The sequence below is a fragment of the Argopecten irradians genome, chromosome 5 (assembly GCF_041381155.1).
Source record: "Argopecten irradians isolate NY chromosome 5, Ai_NY, whole genome shotgun sequence".
Taxonomy (NCBI): Eukaryota; Metazoa; Mollusca; class Bivalvia; order Pectinida; family Pectinidae; genus Argopecten; species Argopecten irradians.
Window position 1 is genome coordinate 36,494,432 of NC_091138.1, and position 27,972 is coordinate 36,522,403.

The window sequence follows — 27,972 nt, forward strand, 5'->3', positions numbered from 1 at the left end:
AGTGTTGTATGCTCAGCAGTGCCGAAGTCGACATTGAGCATCAAATTTCAACTTTCATTTCGAAGACAACTTGTACACTTGTACACCTTTATGTACTTAAGCTGCCTGGTCATTTGTTTGATAAAAGTGACAGGGGACACATCAAACTAGTCATAGAAACGTCACATATTTACTGGTTGTGTAACAATACTTTCCAGACAAAATAAAATGTTTTGAAATACTTGCACTTGGATGTCATAGGTATATACATGTGTATATATAGCACTCTCTCATTTTCTCCAATCAGATGTTAACAATGTACATGAACAGCCCTGATCCTTTAAATCTGAACTTGACACTTGATTTTGACAAAATGGCATTAAATAAGCTTTCAAATATTCAAACTGATGCTTTACTATTCAAGTTGAAAATCAATTTTGTTACATAATGCTAACAAACCTTTATCAATCTTATCAGCACACAGCAGTCAGATGAAGACCTTGATATGGGGGGGGGGGGGGCACAATAGTAAGTTGTCAAGGAGTGAAGGTAGGCTCCATACTGTAACTCTCTTGTCCAAATAGAAAATACATTTGTTTGGGTTTTGAAAGTTTAACATCCTATTAGCAGTCAGGGTCATGCCAGATTTGTTGGTGGAGGAAAGCTGGAGTACCCGGAGAAAAACCACTGAACAGTGAGTCATAAGTACCAGTACGTTAGGCAATTTTTTGATGACTGCCCAAACTTACTGGCTTTGTACAACCAGTTATAACTCATCTCCTTGGTACTTATGAAAATATCTCAATATTTATAACACAACTTTTACAGTATGCTCAAAATAGAAAATAAAGGACTGTTCTAAGCTTTTAACAAGACAAAAAACAAGAGGCCCATGGGCCTTAACGGACATCTGACTTTTGGCACAAAACAACATAGTCACAGTATACAGTAGGGGCTAACAATTAAGGCAATGCAAACATACCTCTTATTTGAAGCTGCAAGTTTCCAAAATTTTTCATGACTTTGATTTTAAAAGAACAAGGTAGCTCTTTATTCTAGTATGCTACAGGCCCAATATCACGGCCTCTTAGTTATTCACAAGAAGTTGTTTAAAGATTTTAGCCTATTTAACCCCTGTGACCTTGAATGAAGGTCAAGGCCATTCATTTGAACAATCTTGGTAGCCCTTCATCCCAGCATGTCACAGGCCAAATATGAGTACCTTGGGCCTTACGGTTCTTGAGAAGAAGTCATTTAAAGATTTTATCCTTTTTGACCCCATGACCTTGAAAGAAGTTCAAGGTCCTTCATTTGAACAAACTTGGTAACCCTTCATCCCAGTATGCCACAGGCCCGATTTCAGGTCTTTAGGCCTCCCAGTTATTCTCAAGAAGCTGTTTAACCTATTTGACCCCTGTTACCTTGAATGAAGGTCAAGGTCTATCATTCGAACAAACTAGGCCTTACGGTTCTTGAGAAGAAGTCGTTTAAAGATTTTATACTTTTTGACCCAATGACCTTGAATGAAGTTCAAGGTCATTCAAGGTCCTTCATTTGAATAAACTTGGTAACCCTTCATCCCAATCAAAGTTGTTTAAAAGATTTTAGCCTATTTGACCTCTGTGACCTTGAATGAAGGTCAAGGTCATTCATTTGAATAAATTTGGTAGCCCTTTATCCCAGCATGCTACAGGCTAAATATCCGTACCCTAGGCCTTTAGGTTATTACGTACGGCGGAGGCATATCGTGGACGGCGCACGGCGGACGACGACGAACAGTGCATAATGGCAATAGGTCATCCTGACCCTTCGGAAGAAGTACTTTAATGAAGCAAATATCATAAAATTGGTTCACTTCATATTCTGCAATGTCCAACGATGGAAGTATACAAAATTGATTCCACTTAGGTACTTGTATCAAAGTTTATTTGAGGTAAAAACTGGTGACAGCAAACATTCCCAGATACTTTGAAGTGCGTACTGTTATAATTTCTTCCTGTCCGGTTCTGTCTGTACAGTTTGGCACCCACATCCATCAAATTATTATGTAGTGATTAGATTGTTCAATTTTAAAAATGGAGTATATACTTGATACAATAGATATGATAGTTGTGTATTTTTACAGCTGCAGTTGCCATGGTTACCATCCTCAATTTTCGGCTTTTTTTGCTGAGTTTTCACTTAGAAACCACATAGAGTACATCCTTGAACAAACTTAATTTTTCTACCAAAAATGAATCTAAAGGGTCTACATGTTCTATGTGGTTTTTAGACAAAAACTATCAAAAAAATGACAAAATTTTCAAATTCATTGATTTTATGATTATTTCTGATGGTTATCATGGCAACTCTAAAGCTGTAGAAAACTTTCATTACAATTGGATCATGGATGTACTAAATGCTTCAAATACAACTTTATTTCTTAAAGGCCCACTACCTTTCCGAAATGGCTTTTAATTTTTAAAATGGGAATGTAAAACAAGATCGATAATTTTGTAGAGTCTTAAAAATTATTAACTAACCGTTAATACTACATTTATCATCACCTTCTGAACGATTCAATTAAAATAAATAGAATGTTTATTTTCATAACGCGGGTCGTATTATGTTTCTCGCCGATGTCCTAAATACCACGCGGTAGTTGACTATCACTGCGCCAGACGGCAAAACAGCGAATTGACTTTCCGCTGTTTTCATATATTACGTAGGAAATCTTGCATATGTTTGGTGTCGTAACCTTATTTTAGGTCATCGGTATGCATTTTCTGACGTTATTAATGTTTTTTAAGAAACCTTTATTTTTTGCCCCGGAAAGGTTATGGGCCTTTAAGAATGAGTTTAAAGAATTGATGGATTTGAGGGCCAAAAAAGGCCAAAATATGACCGAATTCTTAATCAATTAAATATCAAAGTATTGATCAAAACAATGGCTTGATTTAAAAATCTGCACTTCACAATAAAAAAATCAACACAACTAATCTGCTTGTAGTTTTTATTCCTGGATTAGTGATAAAACAATTCACGTACTGCTGATCTGCTTCTGTGGGCCTTTTGCTTTGATTTAGGAGTCAAGTCAACATTTCTAACATATTCGACCTTTTAACCTTTAATAAAGGCTAAGGTCCTTCATTTGAACAAATTTTGGAGATCTTCAATCTAGCAAAGTAATAGCAAACTGCTTGATTAAAATCATCTGTTAACGGCTTTATTAGCAAATAATTATGATTTATGATTTTAATCAGATTGGTTCACAGCATAAGGCCCAGAGGGCACTGATGGACTATGTATCATGTAATGTAACACATTTACAGAAAAATCAATTGATTTGTTCCAAAAGTGTATTGATTCCATGCCTTTACAAGGCACACATGGAAGTGTTGATACATAGAGCCTAGGCCCTCACTGAATAATAAATAAACAATACATGGGACCAATCTTACAATACACAGGCCTACAATATGGCTTAGACTCCAGACCAAGGTACCAAGTAAGGCTTTATGTTCATTACAAAATCTAATCATTAGTGAATTAAAGATGCATCCAATTATCTGTCTGTTCTAATTACAATAATATATGTTGTACAAATGTATTGGTTTCAGATTCCAGAAATATCCAATTATCCAGCACTCTCGACTCAGCACAGAGAAAATTTCCAACAAAATCTCTGAAGAAATTCCATCCATTACAATGACATCCAATTACTGGCCACTAACTCCTTGGAATCTATTAACTCTTGCAGTGAAGAATGATCACTGGTCATGACAATAGCTAGAAATAATTTCCTTTTGGGTCAAATTACAGACTAGCTTGTATTGTACAGTAGAGATTTCGCTGGTAATGAAGGCGTTGAAACAGTTGTGGGGTTTTACTGGTTTTACCATCAAAATAAATCTTTAGAATATTACACAATTTCTGTATAGACATATTTTTCTCTTAATATATTGCTAATCTAGAAACAAGACTTAACAGTCACCTGAGTTCGGATAAAGAATGAAACAAAGACAAATAAACACTTATAAATGCCCATCAGGCTCTTGAAATCAGTCAATTTGACCTTTTAATCTTTAAAGAGTATTTGATTCCATTACAACTGCTTCATGTTAAAACTGAGCAAATATTACTCATAAATGTGTTTTCCCTATATCTAAACTAAAGTAAATTTGACCCCTTCTCCAGGGACAATTCCGAGAGCCCAAGGCCACAAATATTATAAAGGGCATTGAGACCTTTTATTATATGAAGAGTATTTGGTTCCATGAAATCTTTGACTTCAGAAGAATTTTTTTTTAATTTTAGCCATTTTGACCCCGTTGGGCCCACCCCTCTGGCCCCTGGGAGTCAGCCAGGGACCTATATGGATGTGATGTTAATATACTACCTGGTATCCCATGCTCATTATTCCAACTGAGTTTGACTTATTTCTTATGAAAATTGAGCTAAAGTAAATTTGACCCCCGTCCAAGGGGCCAATCTGAGACCCAGGTCCTTGAAATTCACAATTTTTGTAGAGGTCCTTCAGACCTTCCAATATATGAAGAGTACAGTCAAACCTTGATGTATCGAAGTTCAAGGGACCGTCAGAAAAACTTCGAAACATCGAGACTTCGAATTATTCATGGTTGAAATTAGACCGATGTTTTTTTTACCATGACCAACTGTGGTAGTTGTCTAAACTTTATAATCATTGTTTTTACCACAAGCAAAACAAAATAAAAACGAAGTATGCAATTAATCACATGTATTGCTATCGTTAGCAACACATACGTATATTATAAACAAGACTTACATGTACTAGGCCTAACCCATGTACAAGTGTTCGTTTGGTGAATATTTAAGCGATGGTTAATGTTACGGAATGAATATAAAAATGAAAACACGTTGTAAAAACGAAACGAAAAAGGAGGAACCGAAAGCGCTACAACACCTACAAAATACTTCAATTTAGAATAATTAATTTTTCTTTGTTTTCATACCAAATCTGGCTTTCTGATTGGCCAATATTTTTTTTGCATACCACTATGAAAAAAAAATCCGAGAATGGCGCGAAACCCCGACGTTATCGTGACGTCACAATAGAGACATTGACGTTGCGTATTGATTCGGACAAAAGAGTCCCTTGAAAAACCACTGTAATGTTACATTTAAACATACTTCATTTTATCAAATAGAGTATAAAATTAATTATAAGTTTTGATGTCTCTATTTTTTAATTTTATCGGGTTATGAAAAGAAAAATTGTTTGCAAACTTTTGTGAGAATCCGCTACGCGGATTCACATAGTTTGCAAACAATTTTTTTTTCATACCCCGATAAAATTAAAAAATAGTGACATCAATGCTTAAATGATCGATTTGCTCCAGTATTTATGCCAAAGTTGAAAGACTGAAAGTTAATTTTAACACCCAATCAGACAGCTGGGATCGATTTCCGGTGATATTCGACGATTCTAATTGGCTGTTAAAATTAACTTTTGGTCTTCAAAGATGGCTACCGAAACACTGATCCCTGGACGTCTCGAACATAACTAGGGACATAGCATCGTTAATGTGATGAATTGGGATGTGACATGTATTAAAGTGAGTGCCAAACGTTTTCCTTTAACTTTAAAGGCATATTTGACCCCAAACCAACATGCAGAATTCTCATAATCGCTGTCGCCAGATTTGTACTACAATCCCCGACTTTTTAAGAGCAGTAGGTAGCTGACCATAAACAGGCGATCAGTCAGAATTTTGAGCCTGCGATTATGGTCAGTTTTAGCGGACTATGTGACAGCATGCCGCGGGGTATCGGCGAACACCTGATCTGTACAGGTAAATTTGTATTCGAATCATCGAGTGTCAGTTACCTATGATTCTATAACAAATGGTCCATGAAAAAAGTTCGATACATCCAGAACTTCGATTCATAAAACTTCGATTCATACATGGGTTAGTTAGTAATGTTATATAGTGAAGAAATTCGGGACCAGACAAAAAGTTCGATACAGCGAGAAATTTGATTCATCGAAGTTCGAATCATTGAGGTTTTACTGTATTTGATTCTACATCTGCAAGTAGAGAAGATGATTTTTGAAATTTTCACCATTTTGACTCTTTTTGGCCCTGCCCCTCTCGCCTCTGGCGGTCAGCTAGGACCTAGATCGATATGATGTTAAAATACTATCTCAGGCTGATAATTCTAACTAAGTTTGACGCATTATCTATGAAAATTGAGCAAAAAATGCTCATAAATGTTATTTTCCTATATAAGCTATAATAAATTTGACCCCCCTCCCCAGGGGACAATCTGAGACCCCAGGGCCATCAAATTCACAATTTTGGTAGAGGGCATTGGGACTTTTCAATCTATGAAAAGCATTTGATTCTACCACATCTGTGAGTGGAGAAGCTTTTTGAAATTTTAGCCATTCTGACTATTTCGTTTGCCCCGCCCCTCTGCCCCTGGGGGTCAGCAGGAACCTATATGGATGTGATGTTAACTTCTATCTTGGGCTGATAATTCTAACTAAGTTTGACTCATTTCCTATGAAAATTGACCAAATAATGCTCATATATGTGTTTTTCCAATATAAACTATAGTAAATTAGACCCACCCCCCCGGGGGAAAATCTGAGACCCCAGGCCCATAAAATTCACAATTTATGTAAAGGGCATTGTGACCTTTCAATCCATGAAGAGTATTTGATTCTATCACATCTGCGAGTGGAGAAGAAGATTTTTGAAATTTTAGTCAATGTTACCCGTTTTGGCCCATGGGGGTGGGGCCATATAATTCACAATTTTGATTGGCCTTATCCCTTAGAAGGTTTGTGCAAAATTTCATTAAATTTGCTTCAGCAGTTTTGGAGAAGAAGTCGAAAATGTAAATTGTTTACGAACATGCAACTCACGACAACAGACAAAAGGCGATTGTAAATCTGAGTTCTCAGAGAAAACAAAACCACCAAATAATGGCTATACATCTCTGTGTATCAAAAATATACAGTATCAAACAACTACTGCCTTGGTCCTCAAGATCTTGACACATCTAACAACCTCTCGCTTTGGGATCACCTCAGCATGACCTCTGGCCTTAATTTTCCAAGTTTCAAGGCCTAGAATCGGAACATTTCACGATGTACTAGTTGCAGTTTATACTTCCAAGAGATTCAACAACACTGATGATTTCATAGGCACTGATTGGCTCACCATAGGGGTCATGTTGAGGTGACCCCGAACAGGGTGTTGTTAGATCTTGTATTGGAGCAAATCGTAGAGCATCGTAGTGAAGCAGAATTATAAGTCTAATTTTAATAAGACTGTTTAATATCAAACTATGAAAAAAATATAAAAAGAAATAGATACAAAAATATAAAGAACAAGAGGCCCAGAGGGCCTGTATCGCTCACCTGGTTTTTTGTTAGTAATTATCACAAGACTCTGACAATTAGAAAAATAAGCAAAATTGACTCCCAAAGTTTAATTTTGAATCACAACCATACAATGATGCTATTGATACCATACAAATATGCTATCCAATACATAGGTTCAGAGACAAAGTAATTTATATGAAAATAGTAGCCTAATTGACCTTTTGACCTCGCATCTATTGCCGTCTAAGGCCCCGGGGGGTCAGCCCTATCATTTGTACAATTTCAAATCCCAACCCTATAAGGATGCTACCATTGCACTTTAAGTGCTCTTCCATTCTTAGTTGCAGAGAAGAAGTCGTTTATATGGAAATAGCTAAATTGACCCCTTTTGACCCCACCCTTCAGGCCCCCGGGGGGTCAGCCCCATCATTTGCAAAATTTTGAATCCAAACCCTATAAGGATGTAACCATTGCATTATGAGCGTAATCCCATGTTAAGTTGCAGAGAAAAAGTCATATATATATGGAAATTGACCACTTTTGACCCCGCCCCTCAGGCCCCCGGGGGGTCAGCCCTATCATTTGCACAATTTTGAATCCCCACACTATAAGGATACTACCATTGTATTATGGGTGCTATACCGTGCTTAGTTTCAGAGAAGAAGTCGTTTAAATGGAAATAGCCAAATTGGCCCTTTCGACCCCGCCCCTCAGGCCCCCTGGGGGTCAGCCCCATCATTTGCACAATTTGAATCCCCACCCTATAAAGATCCACCATTGCATTATGGGTGCTATACCATGCTTAGTTTCAGAGAAGAAGTCGTTTATATGGAAATAGCCAAATTGGCCCTTTTGACCCCGCCCTCAGGCCCCCGGGGGTCAGCCCCATCATTTGTACAATTTTGAATCCCCACCTATAAAGATACTACCATTGCATTATGAGTGCTATCCATGCTTAGTTTCAGAGAAGAAGTCGTTTATATGGAAATAGCCAAATTGACCCCTTTGACCCCGCCCTCAGGCCCCGGGGGTCAGCCCATCATTTGTACAATTTTGAATCCCACCCATAAGATGTACCATTGCATTATGGTGCTACCCATGCTTGTTCGAAGAAGTCGTTTATATGGAAATAGCCAAATTGACCCCTTTTGACCCCGCCCCTCAGGCCCCCGGGGGGTCAGCCCCATCATTTGTACAATTTTGAATCCCCACCCTATAAGGATGCTACCATTGCATTATGGGTGCTATCCCATGCTTGGTTTCAGAGAAGAAGTCGTTTATATGGAAATAGCCAAATTGACCCCTTTTGACCCCCGCCCCTCAGGCCCCCCGGGGGGTCAGCCCCATCATTTGTACAATTTTGAATCCCCACCCTATAAGGATGCTACCATTGCATTATGGGTGCTATCCCATGCTTGGTTTCAGAGAAGAAGTCGTTTATATGGAAATAGCCAAATTGACCCCATTTGGCCCCGCCCCTCAGGCCCCCGGGGGGTCAGCCCCATCATTTGTACAATTTTGAATCCCCACCCTATAAGGATGCTACCATTGCATTATGGGTGCTATCCCATGCTTGGTTTCAGAGAAGAAGTCGTTTATATGGAAATAGCCAAATTGACCCCTTTTGACCCCGCCCCTCAGGCCCCCGGGGGGTCAGCCCCATCATTTGTACAATTTTGAATCCCCACCCTATAACGATACTACCATTGCATTATGAGTGCTATCTCATGCTTAGTTTCAGAGAAGAAGTCGTTTATATGGAAATAGCCAAATTGACCCCATTTGACCCCGCCCCTCAGGCCCCCGGGGGGTCAGCCCCATCATTTGTACAATTTTGAATCCCCACCCTATAAGGATGCTACCATTGCATTATGGATGCTATCCCATGCTTGGTTTCAGAGAAGAAGTCGTTTATATGGAAATAGCCAAATTGACCCCTTTTGGCCCCGCCCCTCAGGCCCCCGGGGAGTCAGCCCCATCATTTGTACAATTTTGAATCCCCACCCTATAAGGATGCTACCATTGCATTATGGATGCTATCCCATGCTTGGTTTCAGAGAAGAAGTCGTTTATATGGAAATAGCCAAATTGACCCCTTTTGGCCCCGCCCCTCAGGCCCCTGGGGGGTCAGCCCCATCATTTGTACAATTTTGAATCCCCACCCTATAAGGATGCTACCATTGCATTATGGGTGCTATCCCATGCTTGGTTTCAGAGAAGAAGTCGTTTATATGGAAATAGCCAAATTGACCCCTTTTGGCCCCGCCCCTCAGGCCCCTGGGGTGTCAGCCCCATCATTTGTACAATTTTCAGTTAGTAGCCCATAAGGATGCTACCAGTCAAATTTTGTTGAAATCCGACCAGCGGTTATGGAGAAGAAGTCGATTGTTGACGGACGGACGGACGGGACGGACGGACGACGGACGGACGGACGGACGGACGACGGACGACGGACGCCGGACGCCACGGTATGGCATAAGCTCACCTTGGTCCTTCGGACCAGTGAGCTCATAAAATAGTTACCTGGAATATTCAAAATATATCTCCTCATTTAATTATCACACATGATATATCCATCACAACAAATAATCTCAAACGATAACAAATACACTTTTTTAATTTGATCAAACAGTTATACTTTCTTCAATTCAATCCCCACTTACCTTCATAAACTTTTCGCAGGTTGCACCATAACAAAATCATTATATATATATCCCTCCGACTGGCTTAATTGAATTAACACAAGAAATAATACATAAATAAAGCTACTCTCTTGCAGTTAAATTGTCTTTGTGATTTAATAATATATATTTTTTTAATTTTTCGAAATACACAAAATTTTATTGCAAATGAAAAGAAGTTCGTTAACAGCAGTTTGTTGAAGAGCAAAATATTTGACACACAGCAAATAACCCATTATATAGTCATCTGCACTGTAGTTTTGATCTCAGATAACTGAATTTGTAATCTGTGTAAATTCATGGCATATTTATATTGAACATTTACATATATTCTGTTTTTGTATATTACAGTGTTACCTCCCTTGTCTGTAGGTATCCATTATGACATCATTATTTGGGTCTTTTTTTTCTGAAAACGATGACTTTTATAATGAAACACATGACGTCACAATTGATACCAACATTCCAGAGAATATAAATCTGTAATATGAAAATACAGACAATATGATTCAGTTCTGGTATATGAAAATACATGTAGATAAAAAGGTGATATATTATATATAATGGTATATTTTAAAATGGTTTATACAATGATAAATAATTTCTATTCATTACCAGTACATGTTATATGTATAAGGATAGTTTTAGCAGTCACATATTTCCCTGTTCCCTGCTTTGGAAAGATTCTGCATATTTGGTAAAACAAGTTAAAATGATTAAGGTTTAAGACCCTGTTTAAACTAGTGAAATCAAGTATGCCTATATATCACTTCTTAGGTGTACTTGAACATAAACCTTAAGTATTCCTGTATCACAACTTAAATCACAGGTGCTAAATTTTTGTGCTGTCTTCTCTCTCCTTTTTAGATGACACAATATAAGGCACAGTACAGAATTATGTAATAGTTTTAGAAAACGCCATATCGACCAATGAATCAGCCAAGAACTGATAAAACATGCATAGTTAATATACTTTTTATAAATTTGTTTTTTACTTGAGGTCACATAGATGTTTAGCCTCAAATCTTAGTCGCTAAAAGTCTTGCCTGAGGAGATGGTCGTAGAACTAATGCCTGCTGGCGTTTGTAAGAGTAGCCAGGTGACATCTTAAAGTCAAACACCTGAAGGAGACGAGCTAAGACCGTCTTCATCTCCAACATGGCAAATCTATAACCAATACACATGTAGGGTCCGATACCAAACGGTAAGAATAGTCTGGATTCATTTTCAACATGTTTCATAAAGCGTTCAGGTTTAAACGAGTCGGGATCTTCCCAATTCAATCTGAAACGACACAAAGAGAATGGGCTCGTCAGCAAAATAGTTCATGTTAATTGATGAGCTGAAATGTTGAAAATACAATAAAATGTTTAAAAAATAATTCTGAAAAAAATACGAAAAAGAAATAAAATATCTGTAAGACTTCAAAACCAACGTCTCCATCTGAAATTGAACTTAGTGGCCATCTTTAATATATGGTAGTTATTGAGATGAATTGAGGTCATACAAGGTCAAGGATTCACCAACAATCATGTAAAGTATTAATTACAGCTTACCAGAATTTATCTATTGAGTCTCAGATCTATGAGCTATCTAAGAAATAGAAGATAAATGAAAAGATGATACTTTTCCCTGGTCACCAAAAAAGATATGTTACCATTTTACTTTCATTTAAACATCCTGAAACCATTTTAAACAAAGGAGCACCGCCCCCTTTAGGGAATTTAAACTAGGGACAGAAAAAACGTCATTACGTGATTATCACAGTAAAATTTATACTGTCAGGTAATTCAAATATATAGAAATAGTTTCTAGCGATTTACACTACTAGGGAATACAAATATATGTTTTTATGTCTGGATAATGTAACAGAAAACACCAGATGTGACTATGTTACATTAGTACCAGACAAAAGACACATTATTTCTTTGTCAATGTGTACATCAGTCACCCCCACCACCTCCTTCCCCTCCCCTCCTCTGATAATACCAGCACTTTATACATGTAAGATGCTGATCTGTAGCTCCATATTGTTGTCTTCTACTACATACAGACAGAAAAGGCCAAGCACCCTTATTGTACACAAAGAAAATCACGACACAGCCATAATTACATGTCTCGGTATGCTGCAAGCCGAACTATTATCTAGGTCTCATGTTAACAGTAAAAGTCCAGCTGGGCCTGTAGCTGTCTCATTTATACAGACAAGCCTAACTATTATCTAGGTCTCATGTTAACAGTAAAAGTCCAGCTGGGCCTGTAGCTGTCTCATTTATACAGACAAGCCGAACTATTATCTAGGTCTCATGTTAACAGTAAAAGTCCAGCTGGGCCTGTAGCTGTCTCATTTATACAGACAAGCTGAACTATTATCTAGGTCTCATGTTAACAGTAAAAGTCCAGCTGGGCCTGTAGCTGTCTCATTTATACAGACAAGCCTAACTATTATCTAGGTCTCATGTTAACAGTAAAAGTCCAGCTGGGCCTGTAGCTGTCTCATTTATACAGACAAGCCTAACTATTATCTAGGTCTCATGTTAACAGTAAAAGTCCAGTTGGGCCTGTAGCTGTCTCATTTATACAGACAAGCCTAACTATTATCTAGGTCTCATGTTAACAGTAAAAGTCCAGCTGGGCCTGTAGCTGTCTCATTTATACAGACAAGCTGAACTATTATCTAGGTCTCATGTTAACAGTAAAAGTCCAGCTGGGCCTGTAGCTGTCTCATTTATACAGACAAGCCTAACTATTATCTAGGTCTCATGTTAACAGTAAAAGTCCAGCTGGGCCTGTAGCTGTCTCATTTATACAGACAAGCCGAACTATTATCTAGGTCTCATGTTAACAGTAAAAGTCCAGCTGGGCCTGTAGCTGTCTCATTTATACAGACAAGCCGAACTATTATCTAGGTCTCATGTTAACAGTAAAAGTCCAGCTGGGCCTGTAGCTGTCTCATTTATACAGACAAGCCGAACTATTATCTAGGTCTCATGTTAACAGTAAAAGTCCAGCTGGGCCTGTAGCTGTCTCATTTATACAGACAAGCCTAACTATTATCTAGGTCTCATGTTAACAGTAAAAGTCCAGCTGGGCCTGTAGCTGTCTCATTTATACAGACAAGCCGAACTATTATCTAGGTCTCATGTTAACAGTAAGAGTCCAGCTGGGCCTGTAGCTGTCTCATTTATACAGACAAGCTGAACTATTATCTAGGTCTCATGTTAACAGTAAAAGTCCAGCTGGGCCTGTAGCTGTCTCATTTATACAGACAAGCTGAACTATTATCTAGGTCTCATGTTAACAGTAAAAGTCCAGCTGGGCCTGTAGCTGTCTCATTTATACAGACAAGCTGAACTATTATCTAGGTCTCATGTTAACAGTAAAAGTCCAGCTGGGCCTGTAGCTGTCTCATTTATACAGACAAGCTGAACTATTATCTTAAGGTCTCATGTTAACAGTAAAAGTCCAGCTGGGCCTGTAGCTGTCTCATTTATACAGACAAGCCGAACTATTATCTAGGTCTCATGTTAACAGTAAAAGTCCAGCTGGGCCTGTAGCTGTCTCATTTATACAGACAAGCTGAACTATTATCTAGGTCTCATGTTAACAGTAAAAGTCCAGCTGGGCCTGTAGCTGTCTCATTTATACAGACAAGCCTAACTATTATCTAGGTCTCATGTTAACAGTAAAAGTCCAGCTGGGCCTGTAGCTGTCTTATTTATACAGACATTTTAATGCGAATTTGGTTTTGCAGGTCTTCATTAATGCAGATTTAAAATGAGTAAAACATTTTCATTAAGATATGTTAGAATGCAAAGTTCCAATCAAAATGTGCATAATCAACTACTCAATATAAGTGTCAAACTCAAAGGAGGAGTTCCAGGACATTTTGTCAGCAAATTTTAGGGTCAAATTTCGACCCCGCTCCAAAATGAAGCCTTAAAATTTCCTAAAATTAATAATCCTATTCATTATGACTTATCTCATATTTTATAATGTTTCCAAAATCTTGGTTTTATTGCTTACTTCCTAAATTCATGCCACTTACCCCATTTCCAAAGTGGTGGAAAAAAGAACTGGAGTTTTACAGAAAATTCAACTACATATTCAGAAATAGGCAACCACAATATTAGGCTGGCCTAAAATGAGACACAACAATACTATACAAAGGGGTCAGTCTACAGCATATTTAAAGACCTTGACAACAGGTTACAGGAATAGTGATGCCTTTTCTCACAGACAACAAAGAAAATCCTACAATGTTAGTGCGTGAGGTCATGGATAGAGAAAGAGACAAGCTAGCAAATCTATCTCTCATTATAAGGAGAGGAGAGACGGGCTAACAATGGATGTTAATTAACTCAAAACATTAATTAGCAAAATATATGATCATAGTGTAATCAGACTCTATCTGAGATCTAATTATACCAGGAAGGTTACCATGGCAACTCCTAGATTTAATGATCAACAACAGGTCACATTTACCTCAACAAGCAGCCCGACAGCATTCAATATATTCAAAACAAGAGACCAATAAGGTCTGTTTTCCAAATTTGGATAATGTATTAATTATGGTAAAACACAACACTTCTACAGAAGAAAAATCTATAAATATTACTTGAACACAAATCTTCGGGCTGTGCAGGCGATATCTGCACTCCAATGAGATTCCAGTATTTTAATGGCATTCTGCTAATAACACGTTTCTTAATGTTTTCTCACCATCAACTTCTCAAAAGTAGCTGCTGTTTATGTATTAAGTGATACCTGGTATAATTTACCTTAGGTGGCAATGAACCATAACGTAAGAGAGCTGGTCAATACACAATTGCAACTTTAAAAATATTTAATCGAATATTTTAAAAGGCATTTTTGGACATATTGCTGTATAAAATTTTCAAAATTATTTTCTAAGTTCCGTTTATCACTCCATGAATATATAACTAAATTCATTTTGAAATGAAATGTTCTTGTAGTAGATGGTAGTTGTAAATTGATTGGTTTTGTTTCCGGTCCTTTATAGCTACAGTTCAGGTCATGTAAGGATAACCTGTATAAAGTCTCTGTGTCTGGTGAGTGAGTAATTCGGGAGACTGCAGAATCTTCAAGTTGTGTTTCCTTGTAATAATGAAACTCTCAGGGATCAATCTAAGTTTTGGGGGAAACTGCCCTTTTTTTAAATAGGGGAAAAGTTTGGCGAAATATAGGGGAATTTGAATCTTCCTATTTATGTCCAAAATTATATTCATTTTGACGAAAAAGTACAACTAACTTGTTTTTAGATTTAGTAAAGCAATTTTTAAGCTCAATAATGAAAAATTTCTGTTTATCATAAAATGTGCAGTAGCTATATGATAAATATGAAGAAATTTGCAAACAAAAGTATAAAAAATTAATAAAAAATAAGTCACAGGGAAAATTGTGTTACAAAAACGGTCATTTTTTAGCTTCAAATGGGGAATTTTTAAATCTTCAGGGGAATTTTAGGCCTGAGGGGAATTCATTCCTTAAGTGGAAATTTAACCCATAAACGGTAATAAATCAGAGCTAGATTGATCCCTGACTCCCATCTTTTTTATAGTGCTAAGACACTGAACGGCACACTTCACCTGGTCACATAGTAGCAACAAGTAAACCAGTCCTCCCATTTCCATTATGCTGGTTGCTGAGGCCAAAAAAAAGTCTGTTTTGGGTTACCTGACCAACCCAAATTTTTTACCCCACTTTTCTACGAAAAATTAAATAAATAAAAGTCTTAATTTCTATCTCAGACTCCGGTTCCCGCCATTACTTTAAAGTGAAAGACACTAAAAAAAATATATCCTGACCTACCGACCCTATTCTTTTTGCCAATGTAACCCTAAACGGACACATATTTTTTGGGGCCTAAGCAGGAGCAGAAATTACCACTTTTAGAAATGGCCAGGTACAAATGCTGAATACTCAATGCCAAAATTGAGGCTAGTCTAGCTGGTAGATGCCTTCTTAATTTGTAAACAGAAATAGAAAGCAAGCTATCCATAATAGTTTGTACAGGTCCTTAAATCTTCAACCTTGACTATGTATATGATCGATACTCCAAAGACTTTTTCATCAGGTTAATATAAGCTTATAGACCTAATAGTACTAAAGTATGGTACACTGAGTGACCTACATTAGATCCAGCCACTGGCCTTCAGCAGACTTTTAATTTGTCAGGCAGCCTGAGCTTTAATGAAGTTATTACGACATAAGTCACGTAATACCGCAGTGTGTTTCTGTAGTTTTGTAATTACCAAGCTGAAGCACATGTAAACACATATCTCAATTGAAACAAAGAGGTCAACATTCCCAAGCATAACAGGAAAGCATATTACAGTAATTGATGTAATCAATGATATGGTCTGTTTCGGTGTAATTTCTTTTATTATCATTTAAACCCACATTTCTATACTTAGACAAACACAACAGTCAATGCAGTTTTGTGAAAAACTGAACATTGCTTGGTTTCAGAGTTTATTTTAGGGGCAAGGTCAGAGGTCTGGAAAACCATTTATGACATGTCCATATGACATGGCTGGACAGGTTAGTTAGGTGATAAATCTGCATTTGTATATATCTTTAGCTATACAATATTTACTTGATTTCAAAGCAATTACCTTTTAGATTTTTAAAACAATCTCTGAAACTCAATTGTGGACAGACAGACACACACTGGGAAAGCCCTCAGAAGGTCAGTCCTTACAGATGAACATCTTCATAATCTTTTACACAAAGGATACTACAAGTGAAATATGAATGGTATCCAGTGCTAGGCTTGAGCATGCGGCATTTAAATCTTGCAAGCTCTGGCATCTATGTAGTTCATAGATATTATATCAAAGGTTTGTAGTAATGGTATACTTTTCTCAACAACTCAAATCGTGATACTTGTCTAATGATATACAAAATGTATTGTTAAGCCAATGGTCAGTCAAAAGGATTCTTCAGACGAAGAAAATTTTCTAAAATTTATTGATGTTCCAAAGACCAAAACATCATAACACGTCATACATAGCAACAATACCAACCATGCATGTGTTTTGATTTGACCACGGGTTTAATGTTAAGTTAATCACAACAAACAAACTCACAAATATGTACGATATTTATTGTCTGGGCAATGTTATATGTATTTTGTGTAATATTACATCATGCGAATATAACTTGGACCCTTCCAAATCACCTACCATCTGTAATTTTGTAAATGTAATAGGAGAGGATAAAATATAGCAGCCAAACCGCCAGGGCTCAAACGCGGGACCTCTGAAAACTAGCTGAATGCTCTACCCATGGAGCTACCTGGTCACAAATTCTCCTCTCCCTTTCCCATTATCCTTGCTCTCGACGACACTCAAGACCCATATACCACGATTGTGAGTATTTCAGTTGAGCAATACAAAAATGTAGCGGCCAGACCTGGGTTTGAACCCGATACCTCCGAACACTTGCCGCATGCTCAAGGGATTGAGCTAGACATGGTCACCGGTAATCAGACTTGTCTAGTTCCACTATTAGTTTTTTAGTCAGTTACTGACCCCCTATAAAGGCATAGAGGGTCAGTAAGATTTATAGGGGGCGAGGGCGTAGCCCGAGCCTCCTATACTTCTTACTGACCCTCTATGCCTTTATAGGGGGTCAGTAACTGACTATATAACGAATTTATCGCATCGAGGACCATTTATTTGTTTTATTTATTCTTGTTTCCTATTTGTTTGGTCAAGAATCTGAAATCAAACTTAAATCATACTTGTGCGAATGATAACAAACAATCGACACTTTTAAAATAATTGGTCTAGGCTACATATTTATCTATGTATTTCTTTCAAGAATTTTCAAATATACTATATAAGGAACCTGCAGAATAATAATGAATAATTCATAAATGAACAATAATTTCGACATTCCTATGTGCACAGTAACAGTTATGCCTACCTCAATACGACACCAGACCGTCTGTATATTGAAAGCATCACAAACAAGCAGACATGTTAACCCTACCGATTCTGGCGGAAGTCTACCGCTTTTGAGACTGATATTCCGCCTACCGCTTTAATATCCAAATATTCCGATTTCTGCAAAACATCGTCTTCATTTTTTTTTCTTCCGATTTCTGAATTTTTCATAGTCGGTTGGGGCTGCCATGGTGGCTTCAAAATGCATACCAGACTAAGTAGGCTGACTTGCTTCATAATTAAGTAAACAAAGGAGGTGTGAACACTCCCTGACCAACACCCACTGGTGCTAATTAGCAGCCTGGGGCTAGTTCCACCTTGGCTTGGTGGTGTCACTTGTGTCTGAGTGTAACGATGTGTGTTTCGTAGGCTTACCGGCCTTTCAATAAATTTTGTGCTTAAAACTAGTAAGCATAATTTCAAAAACAAACACTACTTATAATTGAAATGATTTACTCACGTTTTTAATGTAAAATAGGCATACAGTGTCTGCTGAAAATCATAAACTTTGCAATCGTAATGGCCGCCATTTTGGAATGGGGTGATTCTAATAAAGGATCCGGATTTTGGTATATTTTTTCAGGATATCATTAAAAAAAAGTAATTATTTTTTCAGGGTGATTATTTCTCTAGAATATTGGTGTAAATTTCAGAAACAAATATTTGTATTTTTTCTTGCATAAATCAAAAGAAAATGAGTCCAGTATGTATTAAAAAAAAAAGTGAAAAAAAAACAAAAACAAATAGACAAAATGTATAATTAAAAAAGGTGATAGGCCTAAATAGCATTGAAATAAAAGTATACAATGTATTTGTTGGCATTTTTCATCTTCTAAATTTAATGTAAGCCTTAATTAACATTTAAAAATACAAAATGAGCCACCAATGCAAGGCCTATGGTAATAATTAAAGTTAAATCATAATTTGTTAACAAAATATGTTTTTGTAATTATTTGGCATATTATTGATATTTATACATCTCTGACGCGTCACGAAAAATGCCGCGTGTAATGCTACCGCTTTTGAGTCAAAAATCTACCTCTTTTTGCTCACCAAAGGTTAACATGTCTGCAAACAAGAGTGACACAATCATCCATTTAACATTTTAAGCACAATCTCCTTGATCATCTGTGCATTCTCGCTGAGATAATCACTTAAAAGTTATGCCGATAAATTGATTGTAGAGCGAAGATTGATCTGTAGGTACGAACACCTCCATTTGTTTATAATCACAGTCTAGAAAACGCTTGAATTGTTACGTTTGACTTTCGCCGCGTCATCAACTTTCAAACTGGCGTAGGGGAAGCAACTCGTATTTAAAAAAATGCATTTCATGTAATTTGAAGAATTAAAACGATTAAAGTTATTTTTACACAAAAATTAACAATAAATATATAGTTTTACGGTAATGAAGTGGTATATTTATTTGAAGATAATGTGATTAAATTTTGAAGCGAGGGCGAGAGCCGCCATATTGCACCATAATAAAATTTACTGACCCCCTATAAAGTGATAGGGGGTCACCACGTGACGGCTCTCCGCCAATCATTCGGGGAAATTTTGTCCGAGGTGCGATAATATATGACAGTTCCCACATAGAATTACGTTGAACAAACTCCTATGTGATGATGAGTATTTATATGTGACCTTGCTCCTGGTGTTCCACGGTTATGTAAGAAATATCTTTGTGTTGCATCATTATTTCTTTAACCACTGATTGGACACTGTTTTCATTACATTAAACTCAAAAGCTTTTTTGAGATATGTGAATTTTCAAAAGAGATCCAAGAGGGATTTTGACAGCCAACATACAGTGATATATGTCAGTCAACGGAAACAAGGATCTTTTCTCTGCTTTTTTTTTTTTTTACCTCTTCCTTCAAAAATATTAAGTTTAAAAAAAATAAAGTCTGCATAGCAGCAATACAGTTTAATTGTCAAACTTCCTAGGACCACTTTCTGTTATGATGTTTTATGATTGTTCTAGACAGAAACAAACTTAATGGACCAAGCCAACCCTACAGGTTTATTTAAGAAAGACCTTTCTGTGAAAATATCAAAATTTCAAGATCTGATTTCCAAACCATTTACAAAATACAACTGGCAGAAATCAAGGGACAAAGATGAACATAATTTGAAATTTGATACAGATCCTCTCAGTACTTTCTGAGGAAACTTCAACTATGAAAACTAGCTGTCTGTAGGACATCTCATCTGATTAGTCCCAAAATGCCACATGCATAACAAGGCCCTAGGATATCCCATTCACCGGAAGGTAAGCCTAATCAATGGTAAATAGGTACTTAACCCACATCGTTCTTTTGGTATCTCGTATCTCAAAACCCCTATATGTAGGAAGTTTCCTTAAGTTAATTTCTGATAAATAGCAGTAACAAACTTCAACTACCAAACTCAAAGTCCCAATATTCAATATACATAACTAAGGTCCATGTGGGATCTACAGATGTGCATAAGTATGAAATTTGAAACAGATCACTTCAGTACTTTCTAAGAAGTAGCAGTAACAACAACTTCTTAGGCATGGATAGATGGACAGATGGAAGGAAGACAAACTATGGACGAAAGGCATTTTCCAAAGTGAGTAAAAATATTTACTCATTTTAGGTGGTCTTTATAGTCAGGTGCAACTGTACATACTAAGTTGTCTCTCAGACATAAATACACTGAACTGGGAACAACAAATATTTACAAGGCTCCAGAAACGGATACACTTTTCAAAGAGGTGGAATGGGGTAGTACATATACTTCTTACTACACAAGTGTTTATTTTGTGAAGCAGGCTTAATAATGTTTATCAGCTGAAATTCCTTTTGTTACAGCCTGTTTATTAGACTTGAAATCTTTTACATACCACATAAACATGAAAAATACTACATTACAATTGACCAATCGCCAGGCAGTATGTAGCCATGTCTCGTGGTTGCACACGCACATGCTTCCATTCAATGTCGCAGCAATCATCGTAACATATACACAATAAGAAATCCAAAGTCACGTGCTGTTTGATTGACAGCTGGCGATATTTCAATCATAAATTTGTTGCGTGTTCATTATAAACAAGTTTCACTGCGAAATGATATTGCTCTTCTGATTCGATACATAAAATGGATGATTTTATTATATTCTTTGATCTAACAGGGATATAATAAAGTGTAGAACTATATACAGGTATAAGTGTGTAAAGCAGACTAACCGATGTAAAGCTCACTTACAGATATAAAGCTGACTTACCGATGTAAAGCTCACTTACAGATATAAAGCAGACTAACCGATGTAATGCTCCGACATGAAGTCCAACTATGGTTCCTGCTGGAATATAGTAACCTTTTAAGGTGTCGTCTTTCTTGGCTCGGCGAAACATTGTCACAAGGGGTGGTAGTATCCTAAAACAAAATATGACAGATTTCACTGGTCAGAACAAATCATACTGCAGGATAAAAGCTAATGTCTAATTTACTAAAACTAAAAATTCATAATCACATCAGTTGGTAAATGCAAAGATAACATCAATGTATTATAAGGACATGCCAGGTTTGTTGGTGGAGGAAAACCAGCGTACCTATAGAAAATCACTGACCATCGGTCAGTAACTGGCAACTGCTTCACATGGGATTCAAGCTTAAATTGAGAACCAGAGGTGGAGGGCTTGCAGTGGCATAGCGCCCGTGCATATTTGCATGCTTGAGCATACAAAAAAACCAAGAGACCCATGGGCCTTAACGGTCACCTGAGTTAGAATATATAATGAAACAAATAATGAAACAAATTAAAGACATAAATACACTATATGCTGGGCCTTGAAGTTGGTCAGTGATATATAAATTTGACTCTTTAGACTATGAAGAGTATTTGCTTCCATCAAACCTGTGAACTAAGAGGTATTTTTTTTAAATTTTAATCATTTTGACCCTGTTTGATCCTGCCCCTCTGGTCCCCCAGGGGGGCGAGGACGGATATGGATGTTAAAATGCTATATCTTAGGCTAATAATTCTAATCAAGTTTGACTAATTTCCTACGAAAATTGGGCAAATAATGTTCACAAATATGTTTTTCCTATCTAAACTAAAGTAAACTTGACCCCTCCCCAGAGGGTAACGTGAGACCCCAAGGTCATATAATTCACAATTTTTATAAAACACCTTAAGACCTTTCCATCTATAATTATTTGATTATACTATATCCAGAAGTTTAGAAGATTTTTTGAAGATTTAGCTTATTTGACCCTTTTTTAGCCCCGCCCATCTGCCCCCTGTGGGTCGGCCAGGACCAATGTGGATATGATATTAAAATGCTATCTCAGGCTAATAATTCTAACCAAGTTTGACTCATTTCCTACGAAAATTGAGCAAAAAAAGCTCATTAATGTGTTTTTCCTATATAAACTATAGTAAACTTGACCCCCTCCCCAAGGGGAAACAGGAGTCCCAGGGTCATATAATTTCCAATTTCTATAAACAAACTTTAAGACCTTTTCATCTATAAAGTGTATTTGATTACACCATTTCCAGAATTTTAAAAGAATATTTTTGAAGTTTCAGCCTATTTGACCTTTTTTGGCCCCGCCCCTCTGCCCCCAGGGGGTCGACCTGGACCAATATGGATATGATATTAAAATGCTATCTCAGGCCTATAAATCTAACCAAATTTGACTCGTTCCCAATGAAAATTGAGCAAAAAATGCTCATAAATGTGTTTTCCCTATATAAACTATAGTAAACTTGACCCCCTCCCCAAGGGGAAACGTGAGACCCCAGGGTCATACAATTCACAATTTTTGTAAAGGACCTTAAGACCTTTCTATTTATGAAAAGTATTTGATTCTACCATTTCCAGAATTTCAGAAGAAGATTTTTGAAGATTTAGCCTATTTGACCCTTTTTTAGCCCCGCCCCTCTGCCCCCAGGGGGTCGGCCAGGACCGTTGTGGATATGATATTAAAATGCTATCTCAGGCTAATAATTCTAACCAAGTTTGACTCGTTTCCAATGAAAATTAAGCAAAACATGCTCATAAATGTGTTTTCCCTATATAAACTATAGTAAACTTGACCCCCTCCCCAGGGGGAAACGTGAGACCCCAGGGTCATATAATTCACAATTTTTGTAAAGGACCTTAGTTTTAGCATATTTGACCCCTTTTGGCCCCACCCCTCAGGCCCCTGGGGGTCAGTCATAGAAAATTTGTTAATAGAATTAAATGGACATCTCATACTGATAATTCTGACAACAATTGACTCATTTCCTATTACAAATGACCAAATAATACGCAAAAATGTGTTTTCCCAATATAAACTATAGTAAACTTAACCCCCTCCCCAGGGGGAAATTAAGAGACCCCAGGGTCATATAATTCACAGTTTTTGTAAAGGACCTTAAGACCTTTCTATCTATGAAGAGTATTTGATTCTACCACATCTGGGGGTTGGGGACCACATAATTCACAATTTTGATTGGCCTTATGCCTTAGAAGGTTTGTGCAAAATTTCATTGAAATTGCTTCAGCAGTTTTGGAGAAGAAGTCGAAAATGTAAATTGTTTACGGACATACGACGCACGACGGACGACGCACGACGACGGACAAAAGGCGATTAGTCTCAGGTGACCTAATAATCTAACTAACATTTGTGAACAGTCAAAAAAAAAAAAAAAAAAGAGGCCCAGTGGGCCTGTATCGCTCACCTGGTTTGTAATGCCAAGTAATGTTCTGAATACAGGAACATTGTTTCATTTCTGAAGGAATTAAAAGATTTACCTGTAAATTCCCTGTTGGGCTCTACTCTTTATGCTCCAGGGGGTCAGAGCCAAAATTTATACAAACTCTGTTCCCTTTCCCCAAAGGATGTTTCTGGCAAAATTTGCTAAGAATCAATGCAGAACTCTATGACTAGAAGCAATTTAAAGGATTTACCTCTATTTTCCCTATTGGGCCCCGCCCCTCCTACCCCCGGGGGGTCACAGCCAAAATTTATACAAACTCTGTTCCCCTTTCCCCAAGGATGTTTCTGGCCAAACTTGATTAGAATCCATGCAGAACTCTATGACTAGTAGCAATTTAAAGGATTTAAACACCTATACACTATTGGGCCCCGCCCCTCCTATCCCCGGGGGGTTCAGAGCCAAAATTTATACAAACTCTATTCCCCTTCCCCTGAGGATGTTTCTGGCCACATTTGGTTAGAATCCATGTAGAACTCTATGACCAGTAGCAATTTAAAGGATTTACCTTTATTTCCCTTATTGAACCCCTGCCCCTCCTGCCCCCGGGGGGTCAGAGCCAAAATTTATACAAACTCTGTTCCCCTTTCCCCAAGGATGTTTCTGGCCACATTTGGTTAGAATCCATGTAGAACTCTATGACTAGTAGTGGTTTAAAGGATTTACCTCTATTTCCCTTATTGGGCCCCTGCCCCTCCTGCCCCCGGGGGGTCAGAGCCAAAATGTAAACAAACTCTGTTCCCCTTCCTCCAGGATGTTTCTAGCCAAATTTGGTTAGAATCCATGCGGAACTCTATGACAAGTAGCGTTTTAAAGGAAATGTTGACGGACGGACGGATGACGGACGACGCACCATGACATAAGCTCACCGGCCCTTTGGGCCAGGTGAGCTAAAAATTACACACACAATATTTGTAAACATGTAACGATACAGAATATAAATATAAATGATGTACAAATACATGTGATATGACTGACTGTATGCCTAACACAAGTTTGTGCACATTTGTAAGACTTATAGTGAAGATTGGTCATTCCAGAAATGTATCAGAATACCAAGTTGTTAAATGTGGTTATGTTTGAATCATGTCGAAAAAAAATATTAGACTTCTTCGCCAAAATCCCTCAAGCAAATGTGGATTTTGAATCGGCAAACACTTACAATCACCAAAATAAACAAATTCGCATGAAAAGTTAGAAATATCCTAATAAAAAAAATAATGATGTTAAAATGATAGCAAAACATCTCAAAACGGTACTTACAAAATGATAATCCATGATTTCCGGTGTATTGCCCACGACTTTGTTTTTTGTCGAATATGAACAGGAAGTGGATTTAGAAAATATTTTTTGGTGTTGTTTTGATAAATAGAGATCTGAATAGACCAGAATAGGTAGAGAACTTGTCATAAATACTATGTTTATTTTTTAGTGTTCGAGGACTGGTCCATTCTTACGCAAATTCCGCCATTTTGACAATGGTCTTTGACCTGCTGTCGTAAACAAACCAACATGTGAACTTAATTTCAATTTTGTTGAAAATATTCATCATAAGTCTGTCCTAAGTTAAAATAACACAAAATTCAACCATTGCTTACTATTTTAATTTTCACAGCCAAAATCCGTGGTTTTTTCCAAGCACTGATCAGGGGAGTCAAGTATAGGACGATTATGTGTATATAAAATCATCTCTGTTCTAATTTTGTGTATAATTTTTCCATGTTTATCACCTAAATATCGTGACCTCCATTTAGCCATTCATATATATGTTAATAGTTACCATAGAGGTAAAATAATTATTACATTGTAACAATATCCCCTCAGCTTCTGAGGGGCTATCGCCCCCCTGCACCCCCAAGCATGCAGGTCTGAATATGTCGTTGATGACACAGGTGAGGTATTGTACTAATTACCTGAGAGTTTCCTTGATGACACAGGTGAGGTATTGTACTAATTACCCGAGTGTTTCCTTGATGACACAGGTGAGATATGGTACTGATTACCTGAGATTTTCCTTGATGACACAGGTGAGGTATTTTATGAATTACCTGTGTTTTTCCTTGATGACACAGTGGAGGTATTGTACTAATTACCCGAGTGTTTCCTTGATGACACAGATGAGGTATTGTATTAATTACATGAGTGTTTCCTTGATGACACAGGTGAGGTATTGTACTAATTACCTGAGAATTTCCTTGATGACACAGGTGAGGTATTGTTCTAATTACCTTAGAAATATCTTGATGACACAGGTGAGGTATTGTACTAATTACCTGAGAATTTCCTTGATGATCCAGGTGAGGTATTGTACTAATTACCTGAATGTTTCGTTGATGGCACAGGTAAGGTATTGTTCTAATTTCCTGAGAGTTTCCTTGATGACACAGGTGAGGTATTGTACTAATTACCTGAGCGTTTCCTGGATGACACAGGTGAGGTATTGTACTAATTACCTGAATGTTTCGTTGATGACACAGGTAAGGTATTGTACTAATTATCTGAGAGTTTCCTTGATGACACAGGTGAGATATTGTAATAATTACCTGAGAGTTTCCTTGATGACACAGGTGAGGTATTTGAGCTGGTCCAGAGTTTCGTTGTTGATAACACCATTGTTTTCCTTCAGTACTTGGTTGACCTCGTCTCTGACCTTGACCTGGATGTCTGGATACTGTGCTAGTTGTAGGAGAGTCCAGGTCATACCAATACTGGTCGTCTATATAACACAATGATTAAGATCTTTAATTAACATTTTTTCTTTTCGAATACAAAATCTGACTTCCTGTTTGTTAGATGAAAATTTTTTCATACTTTTATGAAAATCTAGAATTATGTCAGTATGACATGAAAAGCCGCTGCAACAACAAATTTTGATTGCTTCATCTTAAAAACAATCTATCATACAGATCCAATGTTACCTACGAAACACATGTGTGATGAATACCCCGCTAAAACATGTGTGTCGAATACCCCGCTAAAACATGTGTGATGAATACCCCGCTAAAACATGTGCCTTATTTTCTATAAGTTTATTACAAATCTACCGCCAGTGACCAAAATAAGGCCATTGTCTGAAGCAACATACCGACCAGGAAACACGATAATAATACACAGAAAAAATGCAAAAAAAAATCCCATTTCTATTTGTAAACTGCAGAAATATCAAGTAATGATCATAATAATAAACTTGTATCAGTTAAAGCTAGAACTGAATATAAGATATGAAATCATTTTGAAAATGTTGTGGTCTCACAATACGACCTTGACAGCATCTTGTTTTTATTTTGTTACAAGTTTTGATGACTGATTAAACATCAACATGCGCACTGCCACATCTGATGTCATATAGATAAGTTTGGTTCAAGAATTCATTTTCAACTTAGTTATGAGGCTAATGCAGTTAGTACAGTAAGATCCTTTGATAATTTTAATTCTTTATTTTATGACTTTATATTGAAACAGTCACAGAGATTTTATCATAAATACGTCATCAATACATATCATATAAAGTTTCAATTTAAAGCCACACTATACGTAACTATCAACAAAAAGTCAAGTTAGATTTGCCCCCGATATTGTAATATTTGTAGATTTAGTTGAAATTAAGTTATATCAAAGAAAATGTTTAATGATTTCTTAATAACTTTGGTGCAGTTGTTCAAAGTCGACACTTCTAAATGTGCCTTCATTTCAAACTGGTTACCATAGAAGTTACGATTATTGCCGAACAGAAGTTGGAAAGTTCATGACCTGTTCTCAGAGAGTTTGGGCAGACCTTACGTAGTTACGGTAGTCACATGACGTTCTCGGCAATGACATTACAATGTCGGCTAACTTCGGCTTGTTTGACTAAATGCGACCCACCTAGCGATGTTCAATATTTATTTGATTTTTATCAAAATTTTCCAAATCATTCTCGCTTATCTTGACTTCGACTTAGTCCTATCTATACATGATTTACAACAGGATTTGTTTTCAACATTCTTCTAAATCATGGAAAAAATGAGAAAGATACGGATATTGCGATTTTCAAAGAAAACTTAAAAATTGCGTTATATCTTTGGTCAATGATCTTAAAACTTACCTCAAATCCAGCAAACAGGAACCCAATCACCTCCCCAAACAAATCTTTATCAGACATAGCGCCGCCCTCCTGGTCACGGGCGGCCAATAACGATGACAGTAGGTCCTTCCCAAAATCTGAACAGCCAACCGTATCACAAGAATATTAAAAGTGGCCAATCATTTT

General features: G+C 37.1%; 1 protein-coding gene across 5 annotated transcripts in view; it reads right to left on the reverse strand.

The window, feature by feature from the left end:
* Positions 1-9,931: 9,931 nt before the first annotated feature.
* LOC138323689 (uncharacterized) overlaps positions 9,932-27,972 on the reverse strand; it is a 30,460-nt gene continuing 12,419 nt past the window's right edge. For 3 of the 5 annotated variants that reach the window (XM_069268474.1, XM_069268475.1, XM_069268476.1), the window contains exons 9-12: positions 27,808-27,923; positions 26,267-26,439; positions 21,278-21,391; positions 9,932-11,298 (exon numbers count right to left, since the gene is read on the reverse strand). In XM_069268474.1, coding sequence (XP_069124575.1) covers positions 11,034-11,298; positions 21,278-21,391; positions 26,267-26,439; positions 27,808-27,923 — 668 coding nt within the window. In that variant the 3' untranslated portion in view covers positions 9,932-11,033. Of the gene's footprint in view, positions 11,299-21,239; positions 21,392-26,266; positions 26,440-27,807; positions 27,924-27,972 lie in introns of all 5 variants that reach the window. The other 2 variants (XM_069268477.1, XM_069268478.1) reach the window with 2 other exon arrangements.